Source organism: Nesoenas mayeri (genome assembly GCF_963082525.1).
Source record: "Nesoenas mayeri genome assembly, chromosome: 31".
In the NCBI taxonomy this organism is placed as follows: domain Eukaryota; kingdom Metazoa; phylum Chordata; class Aves; order Columbiformes; family Columbidae; genus Nesoenas; species Nesoenas mayeri.
The window spans coordinates 173219-184111 of record NC_137567.1 but is presented as its reverse complement, the minus strand read 5'-3'; the positions used below and the strand labels follow the sequence as shown (position 1 = coordinate 184111).

The 10893-nt window shown below is 57.9% G+C and overlaps 1 protein-coding gene across 1 annotated transcript in view; it reads right to left on the bottom strand.

The window, feature by feature from the left end:
* Positions 1 to 5181: 5181 nt before the first annotated feature.
* XAB2 (XPA binding protein 2) overlaps positions 5182 to 10893 on the bottom strand; it is a gene marked incomplete at both ends in the record, with an annotated part of 104677 nt that continues 98965 nt past the window's right edge. Inside the window, 4 exon segments of the mRNA XM_080361301.1 lie at positions 5182 to 5367; positions 5369 to 5418; positions 5421 to 5484; positions 9751 to 9869. Coding sequence (XP_080217427.1) covers positions 5182 to 5367; positions 5369 to 5418; positions 5421 to 5484; positions 9751 to 9869 — 419 coding nt within the window.

Here is a 10893-nt window from a genome sequence, read left to right as displayed (position 1 = left end):
CCCCATTGCCCCTCCCCATTGTCCCCCATTCCCCCCATTGCCCCCCATTGCCCCCCACCCCTCCCCTATTGCCCCCCGCCCCTCCCCCACTGCCCCTCCCCCATTGCCCCCCATTGCCCCCCATTGCCCCCCCTGGCCCCCCGCCCCTCCCCCGCCGCTGACCGTGGCCGCAGGGCGGAGGGGGGAGGGGCTCTGGCCGCCCTGTCCCAACAGGGGAACCCGGACGAGATCGACCTGGGGACGAGGACGAGGGCCGAACCCGACGGTGCGGGGACATGGGGACAGTGTGGGGACATGGGGACAGATGGGGACATGGGGACATGGGGACAGATGGGGACATGGGGACATGGGGGACATGGGGACATGGGGACAGTGTGGGGACATGGGGACAGATGGGGACATGGGGACATGGGGACAGATGGGGACATGGGGACATGGGGACATGGGGACATGGGGATGGGGGACAGGGGGACATGGGGGGACATGGGGACATAGAGGGACATGGGGACATAGGGGGACATGGGGACATAGGGGGACATGGGGACAGTGTGGGGACATGGGGACAGATGGGGACATGGGGACATGGGACATGGGGACGGTGGACAGGGGGACATGGGGACATGGGGACAGTGTGGGGACATGGTGACATAGGGGGACAGGGGACAGATAGGGACATGGGGACATAGAGGGACATGGGGACATAAGGGGACATGGGGACAGATGGGACACGGGGACATGGGGACATAGGGGGACAGGGGACATGGGGACATAGGGGGACAGGGGACAGATGGGGACATGGAGACAGATGGGAACATGGGACAGCATGGGGACATGGGGACATAGGGGGACATGGGGACAGCGTGGGGACATGGGGACATAGGGGGACACGGGGACATGGGGACATAGGGGGACACGGGGACATGGGACATGGGGACATGGGACAGCTTGGGGACATGGGGACAGCATAGGGACATGGGGGGACAGGGGGATATAATGGGGACAGATGGGGACATGGGACATCATGGGGACATGGGGGGACAGGGGACATGGGGAGACATAGAGACATGGGACATATGGGGACAGGGGACATGGAGACATGGGGACAGGGGGACATGGGGGGACACGGGACATGGGGGGACATGGGGACATGGGACAGCTTGGGAACATGGGACAGCATAGTGACATGGGGGGACAGGGGGATATAATGGGACAGATGGGGACATGGGACATCATGGGGACATGGGGGGACAGGGGACATGGGGACATATAGAGACATGGGACAGCATGGGGACATGGGGGGGACAGGGGGATATAATGGGACAGATGGGGACATGGGACATCATGGGGACACAGGGACATGGGGGGACAGGGGACATGGGGAGACATAGAGACATGGGACAGGGGACATGGGACATGGGGACAGGGGGACATGGGGGACATGGGACATGGGGGGACAGGGGACATGGGGGACATGGGACATGGGGGGGACAGGGGACATGGGGGGACATGGGACAGCTTGGGGACATGGGACAGGGGGACAGGGGGACATGGGGGGACATGGGACAGCTTGGGGACATGGGACATGGGGGACAGGGGGGACATGATGGGACATGGTGACACTTGGGGACAGCAGGGGACATGGGGACATCATGGGGCCATGTGATCAGATGGGGACAGTGCGGGACATGGGGACATCATGAGGACATGGGGACAGCAGGGGACATGGGATGGGGGGGACAGGGGGACAGTGGGGGATATGGGGACACCTGGACATGGGGGGACATCTGGGGACATGGGGACAAGGGGGGACATGGGGACAAGGGGGGACATGGGGACGGGGGCGATATGGGGGACATGGGGACGGGAGGGGGTGACGTGGGAACATGGTGGGGGACACTGGGGGGGGAGGTGTCCCCATGGGTGGGGGGGACACAGGGGGGACCCCAGTGTGTCCCTGACCCCCCCGTGTCCCCCCAGAGGTGCAGCTGGAGCAGAAACGCGTCCCGGCCTCGGTTTTTGGGGGGCTCAAGGACGACTGAGCCCCCGGGACCCACCGTGTCCCCACTGTCCCCTCCCCCCCTGTCCCCAACCCACATTGTCCCCTCCCCACGTTGTCCCCTCCCCAATAAACCCCTTTTTTATGCTGCTCTTTGGTGTCCCTGTTGGTGTTGGGGGGACCCAGGCGTCCGGGTGGGGAGGCAAAGGGGCACCCAGGCGTCCGGGTGGGGGAAGGCAAAGGGGGGACCCAGGCGTCCGGGTGGGGAGGCAAAGGGGGACCCAGGCGTCCGGGTGGGGGAGGCAAAGGGGGGACCCAGGCATCCGGGTTGGGGGGGATGGGGGAGGCAAAGGGGGACCCAGGCGTCCGGGTTGGAGGGGGATGGGGGAGGCAAAAGGGGGGACCCAGGCGTCCGGGTGGGGGGAGGCAAAGGGGGGACCCAGGCGTCCGGGTGGGGGAGGCAAAGGGGGGACCCAGGCGTCCGGGTTGGAGGGGGTGGGGGAGGCAAAGGGGGACCCAGGCGTCCGGGTGGGAGGAGGCAAAGGGGGACCCAGGCGTCCGGGTGGGGGAGGCAAAGGGGGGACCCAGGCATCCGGGTTGGGGGGGATGGGGGAGGCAAAGGGGGACCCAGGCGTCCGGGTTGGAGGGGGATGGGGGAGGCAAAGGGGGACCCAGGCGTCCGGGTGAGGGGGGATGGGGGAGGCAGAGGGGGACCCAGGCGTCCGGGGGGAGCACCCCCATGTATGTGTGTCCCCCCTTCCAAGAACCGTCCCCATAGGCACCTTTAAGTTACTTTATTGACAATGACACGGGGGGGACACGTGTGTGTGTCCCCCCCCCCCAAACACCCACCAGTCGTGCGACCCCTCCCCCCCCACCACCCCCCCTCCCCCATATACAGGGGGACACGACCCCCCCCCCATGTCCCCATTTGGGGACATTGGCCGGGGGGGGGCAGAGCCAGCAGCACCATGGGGACATTGGGGACATGGGGGGTGACACAGGGGACCCCCAGGCACGATTTTGGGGGGGGGGGGCGACACAAAGCTCAGTGTCCCCCCCCCCCCGCTTTGTCACCCTGTCCCCAAGCACTTGGAGGGGGGGGGGGAGGCACAACGTGGGGACCCCCCCCCGATGTCACCCCAGTGTCCCCAAACCTTGGGGGGGGGGGGACACAGGTGGCACCATATTAGGGGACACCCCCCCCCCCTTTATCTATTCCACCCCCCCAATTGTCACCCTGTCCCCAACCCCCTATGTGGCTTTTTGGGAGGTGACACCTGTGCCCCCCCCCCCCCCCCCCAAATGTCCCCAGTGTCACCTCCAGCTGACACTAGGACGGTCCCATCTTGGCGGGGGGGGGGGTGGGGACAAAGACAACCCCATCCCCAGATTTAGGGTGGGGGGGGCCACCCCTTGGACAGCCCCCCCCCCCCATTTGGGAGGTACCATTTCTTTTGGGGGGGGTTGTGGGTCAGATCCACCTTTGTCACCGTGTCTCCCTCCAATTGGGAGGTGCCATTTCTTTTGGGGGGGGGGGAGCCCTTTCTGTGTCCCCCCCTCACTTGGGAGGTACCATTTCTTTTGGGAGTGGGGGGGAGGGGTTCTGCATCAGGTCCAGCTGTGTCACCCCATCCCCAAACCTGTCCCCAGATTTAAGGTGGGGGGAGCCACCCCTTGTCCCCCCCCAACCCCCCCCTCACTTGGAAGGTACCATTTCTTTTGGGATGGGGGGGGGGTATTTGCATTGGGGGGGTTCCCTGGGTCATGTTCAGCTGTGTCACCCCATCCCCAGATTTCAGGTTGGGGGGAAGAAGCCACCCCTTACCCCCCCCCAACTTGGGATGTACCATTCCTTTTGGGGGGGGGGTTCTGTGTCCACCTTTATCACCCCATCCCCAGATTTAAGGTGGGGGGGAACCACCCCTTGTCCCCCCCCCCCTCACCCCCCCCTTATCTTGGGAGGTGCCATTTCTTTTGGGGGGGGGGAGCCCTTTCTGTGTCCCCCCTTCACTTGGGAGGTACCATTTCTTTTGGGGGGGGTTCTGGGTCAGGTCCAGCTGTGTCACCCCATCCCCAAACCTGTCCCCAGATTTAAGGTGGGGGGAGCCACCCCTTGCCCCCCCCCAACTTGGGATGTACCATTCCTTCTGGTGGGGGGGTTCTGGGTCAGATCCATCTTTATCACCCCATCCCCAGATTTAAGGTTGGGGGGAAGAAGCCACCCCTTCCCCCCCCCCCAACTTGGGACGTACCATTTCTTTTTAGGGGGGGGTTCTGTGTCCACCTTTATCACCCCCATCCCAGAATTTAAGGTGGGGGGGGAAGCCACCCCTTACCCCCCCCCACCCCCCACCCCCCCCCCCCAACTCACTTAGGGGTGCCCTTCTTGGGGGTGGGGGGCCCTTTGTGTCTCCCCCTCAATTGGGAGGTGCCATTTCTTTTTGGGGGGGGGGGGGTGTCTCCATCAGGTCCAGTTGTGTCACCCTGTCCCCAAACCTGTCCCCAGATTTAAGGTGGGGGGAGCCACCCCTTGCCCCCCCCAACTTGGGAGGTACCATTTCTTTTTAGGGGGGGTTCTGTGTCAGATCCACCTTTATCACCCCATCCCCAGATTTAAGGTTGGGGGGGAAGAAGCCACCCCTTACCCCCCCCCCAACTTGGGATGTACCATTTCTTTTTAGGGGGGGTTCTGTGTCCACCTTTATCACCCCATCCCCAGATTTAAGGTGGGGGGGGAAGCCACCCCTTACCCCCCCCACCACCACCCCCCCCCCCAACTCACTTAGGGGTGCCCTTCTTGGGGGTGGGGGGCCCTTTGTGTCTCCCCCTCAATTGGGAGGTGCCATTTCTTTTTGGGGGGGGGGGGGTGTCTCCATCAGGTCCAGTTGTGTCACCCTGTCCCCAAACCTGTCCCCAGATTTAAGGTGGGGGGAGCCACCCCTTACCCCCCCCCCCAACTTGGGAGGTACCATTCCTTTTGGGGGGGGGGGGGTTCTGTGTCCACCTTTATCACCCCATCCCCAGATTTAAGGTGGGGAGGAGAAGCCACCCCTAACCCCCCCCTCACTTGGGATGTACCATTTCTTTTTAGGGGGGGTTCTGTGTCCACCTTTATCACCCCATCCCCAGATTTAAGGTGGGGGGGAAGCCACCCCTTAACCCCCCCCACCCCCCTCCCCAACTCACTTAGGGGTGCCCTTCTTTGGGGTGGGGGGCTTGCGGGGGGGCCATGGGTGGCTCTGGATGGTGAAGGCGTCCACGCTCATGGACATGGTCTTGGCCGGGATCTGGCTGAAGCGTTTCTGGTCCGAGTTGTACTTGAAGAGCCCACTGACCATGGGGAGGGGGACGGAGCGGGGACCCCCCCCCCGCCAGGCGCCGCAGTTCGGGGGGGGCGCCGGGCTCCAGCGTGTACAGAGCCGGAATTGGCAGCTGCCCTCGCGGAACAGGATCAGAAAGTGGTGGGCGCTGCTCTTCTCCACCTCCTGGGGGGGGGACATCAGTAAATTAATGGGGGGGCATCATGGAATTAATGGGGGGACATCATTAAATTAATGGGGGGGCATCATTAAATTAATGGGGGATATCAGTAAATTAATGGGGGGACATGGAATTAATGGGGGGACATGGAATGAATGGGGGGACATCATTAAATTAAGGGGGGGACATGGAATTCATGGGGGGACATCGTGGGATTAATAGGGGGACATAATGGAATTAATGAGGGGACATGGAATTAATGGGGGGGACATCATGGAATGGGGGGACATCATTAAATTAATGGGGGGATATCATTAAATTAATGGGGGACATCAGTAAATTAATGGGGGGACATCATTAAATTAATGGGGGATATCAGTAAATTAATGGGGGGACATGGAATTAATGGGGGGACATGGAATGAATGGGGGGACATCATTAAATTAATGGGGGATATCAGTAAATTAATGGGGGGACATGGAATGAATGGGGGGACATCATTAAATTAAGGGGGGGAGATGGAATTAATGGGGGGACATCGTGGGATTAATGGGGGGACATAATGGAATTAATGAGGGGACATGGAATTAATGGGGGGACATCATGGAATTAATGGGGGGACATCATTAAATTAATGGGGGGACATCATTAAATTAATGGGGGACATCAGTAAATTAATGGGGGGACATGGAATTAATGGGGGGACATCATTAAATTAAGGGGGGGACATGGAATTAATGGGGGGACATCGTGGGATTAATGGGGGGACATAATGGAATTAATGAGGGGACATGGAATTAATGGGGGGACATCATGGAATTAATGGGGGGACATCATTAAATTAATGGAGGGACATCATTAAATTAATGGGGGACATCAGTAAATTAATGGGGGGGCATCATGGAATTAATGGGGGGACATCATTAAATTAATGGGGGGGCATCATGGAATTAATGGGGGACATCATTAAATTAATGGGGGGACATCATTAAATTAATGGGGGACATCAGTAAATTAATGGGGGGACATGGAATTAATGGGGGGACATGGAATGAATGGGGGGACATTAAATTAAGGGGGGGACATGGAATTAATGGGGGGACATCGTGGGATTAATGGGGGGACATAATGGAATTAATGAGGGGACATGGAATTAATGGGGGGACATCATGGAATTAATGGGGGGACATCATTAGATTAATGAGGGGACATCGGTAAATTAATGGGGGGACATGGAATGAATGGGGGGACATCATTAAATTAAGGGGGGGACATGGAATTCATGGGGGGACATCGTGGGATTAATGGGGGGACATAATGGAATTAATGAGGGGACATGGAATGAATGGGGGGACATCATGGAATTAATGGGGGGACATCATTAGATTAATGAGGGGACATCGGTAAATTAATGGGGGGACATGGAATGAATGGGGGGACATCATTAAATTAAGGGGGGAACATGGAATTCATGGGGGGACATCGGTAAATTAATGGGGGGGACATCATTAAATTAATGGGGGGACATCGGTAAATTAATGGGGGGACATAATGGAATTAATGGGGGGACATGGAATTCATGGGGGGACATCATGGAATGAATGGGGGGACATCATTAAATTAATGGGGGGACATGGAATGAATGGGGGGACATCATGGAATTAATGGGGGGACATAATGGAATTAATGGGGGGGACATCCTTAAATTAATGGGGGACATAATGGAATTAATGGGGGGACATGGAATTAATGGGGGGACATCATGGAATGAATGGGGGGACATCATTAAATTAATGGGGGGACATGGAATTAATGGGGGGACATCATTAAATTAATGGGGGAACATCGTGGGATTAATGGGGGGACATGGAATTAATGGGGGGGACATCCTTAAATTAATGGGGGGACATAATGGAATTAATGGAGGGACATGGAATTAATGGGGGGACATCATGGAATTAATGGGGGGACATCATGGAATTAAGGGGGGGACATCATGGAATTAATGGGAGGACATGGAATTAATGGGGGGACATCGTGGGATTAATGGGGGGACATGGAATGAATGGGGGGACATCATTAAATTAATGGGGGGGATATGGAATTCATGGGGGGACATTCATTAAATTAATGGGGGGATATCGTGGGATTAATAGGGGGACATGGAATTAATGGGGGGGACATCCTTAAATTAATGGGGGGACATAATGGAATTAATGGGGGGCATGGAATTAATGCGGAGGACATAATGGAATTAATGGGGGGACATGGAATTAATGGGGGGACATCGGTAAATTAATGGGGGGACATGGAATGAATGGGGGGACATCATGGAATTAATGGGGGGACATCATTAAATTAATGAGGGGACATCGGTAAATTAATGGGGGGACATGGAATGAATGGGGGGACATCATTAAATTAAGGGGGGGACATGGAATTCATGGGGGGACATCGGTAAATTAATGGGGGGACATCATTAAATTAATGGGGGGACATCGGTAAATTAATGGGGGGACATCATTAAATTAATGGGGGGACATCGGTAAATTAATGGGGGGACATCGTGGGATTAATGGGGGGACATGGAATTAATGGGGGGACATCGTGGAATTAATGGAGGGACATCATTAAATTAATGGGGGGACATGGAATTAATGGGGGGGACATCATTAAATTAATGGGATGACATCGTGGGATTAATGGGGGGACATCATTAAATTAATGGGGGGGATATGGAATTCATGGGGGGACATTCATTAAATTAATGGGGGGACATGGAATTAATGGGGGGACATCATGGAATTAAGGGGGGGACATCATGGAATTAATGGGGGGACATGGAATTAATGGGGGGACATAATGGAATTAATGGGGGGACATAATGGAATTAATGGAGGGACATGATGGAATTAATTGGGGGGGGGACCTCATGGAATTAATGGGGGGACATGGAATTAATGAAGGGACATAATGGAATTCATGGGGGGACATCATTAAATTAATGGGGGGACATGGAATTAATGGGGGGACATCATTAAATTAATGGGGGGGATATGGAATTCATGGGAGGACATTCATTAAATTAATGGGGGGACATAATGGAATTAATGGGGGGACATGGAATTAATGGGGGGACATAATGGAATGAATGGGGGGACATCGGTAAATTAATGGGAGGACATCGTGGGATTAATGGGGGGACATGGAATTCATGGGGGGACATCATGGAATTTATGGGGGGACATGGAATTCATTTGGGGGGGACACCATGTATCCCCCGTGTCCCCATGTCACCTGCAGCACACGCAGCTTCTGGGGCTCCCAACCATCCCCAGGGTGTCCCAATGTCCCTGTGTCCCCCCATGTCCCCGTGTCCCCCCATGTCCCCCTGTGTCCCCCCATGTCCCCTGTGTCTCCTGTGTGCCCCTGTGTCCCCATGTCCCCCCATGTCCCCCTGTGTCCCCCTATGTCCCCCATGTCCCCCCATGTCCCCTGTGTCCCAATGTCCCCAAGTCACCTGGAGCACACGCAGCTTCTGGGGCTCAAACCATCCCCAGGGTGTCCCCAGTGTGTCCCAATGTCCCTGTGTCACCCCAGGGTGTGTCCCCCATGTCCCCATGTCCCCGTGTCACCCGGAGCACACGCAGCTTCTGGGGCTCAAACCATCCCCAAGGGTGTCCTGTGTGTGTCCCAAGGGTGTCTCCGTGTCCCCCCATGTCCCTGTGTCCCCCTATGTCCCCAATGTCCCCATGTCCCATGTCACCTGCAGCACACGCAGCTTCTGGGGCTCCCAACCATCCCCAGTGTGTCCCAATGTCCCCGTGTCCCCCCATGTCCCCATGTCCCCATGTCCCCATGTCCCCCATGTTGCCCCATGTCCCCCATGTTCCCCATGTCCCCCATGTCCCCCCATGTCCCAATGTCCCCGTGTCCCATGTCACCTGCAGCACACACACCTTCTGGGTTTCCCAACCATCCCCAGGGTGTCCCCAGTGTGTCCCAATGTCCCCGCGTCCCCCATGTCCCCTGTGTCCCCCCATGTCCCCCATGTCCCCAAGTCACCTGCAGCACATGCACCTTCTGGGGCTCCCAACCATCCCCAAGGTGTCCCCAGGGTGTCCCAATGTCCCTGTGTCTCCCATGTCCCCCATGTCCCCATGTCCCCATGTCCCCTATGTCCCCATGTCCCCATGTCCCCCCATGTCCCCATGTCCCCCCATGTCCCCTGTGTCCCCCCATGTCCGCATGTCCCCGTGTCCCCGTGTCACCTGCAGCACGCGCAGCTTGAGCGGCTCGTTGACGCGCCCGGCCAGGCAGCAATGGGCCAGCGCATTGTGGATGATGTGCTTGTTGGACTTGGCGCTCGGCTCCTTGTACAGGCGGGGACCTGCGGGGGGACATCGGGGACATTGGGGACACTGGGGACACTGGGGACATTGGGGACATTGGGGACATTGGGGACATCGGGGACATTGGGGACATTGGGGACATTGGGGACACTGGGGACTTCGGGGACATTGGGGACATTGGGGACACTGGGGATATCGGGGACATTGGGGACACTGGGGACAATGGGGACACAGGGGACGTTGGGGACATTGGGGACATTGGGGACACTGGGGACGTTGGGGACACTGGTGACACTGGGGACATCAGGGACGTTGGGGACATTGGGGACACAGGGGACACTGGGGACATTGGGGACACTGGGGACATTGGGGACGTTGGGGACACAGGGGACATTGGGGACAGTGGGGACATTGGGGACATGGGGACATCGGGGACGTTAGGGACATTGGGGACATTGGGGACACTGGGGACATCGGGGACATTGGGGACATTGGGGGCATTGGAGACACAGGGGACATTGGGGACATTGGGGACATTGGGGACACTGGGGACATTGGGGGCATTGGAGACACAGGGGACATTGGGGACATTGGGGACATCGGGGACACTGGGGACATTGGGGGCATTGGAGACACAGGGGACATTGGGGACATTGGGGACATCGGGGACACTGGGGACATCAGGGACGTTGGGGACATCAGGGACAGTGGGGACATTGGGGACACTGGGGACATCGGGGACACTGGGGACATTGGGGGCATTGGAGACACAAGGGACATTGGGGACATTGGGGACACTGGGGACATCAGGGACGTTGGGGACATCGGGGACGTTGGGGACACTGGGGACATTGGGGACACTGGGGACATCGGGGACACTGGGGACATTGGGGACATCGGGGACATTGGGGACGTTGGGGACACTGGGGACATTGGGGACACTGGGGACACGGGGGACATTGGGGACATTGGGGACATCAGGGATGTTGGGGACATCGGGGACATTTGGGACACAGGGGACGTTGGGGACATTGGGGACACTGGGGACATCGGGGACACTGG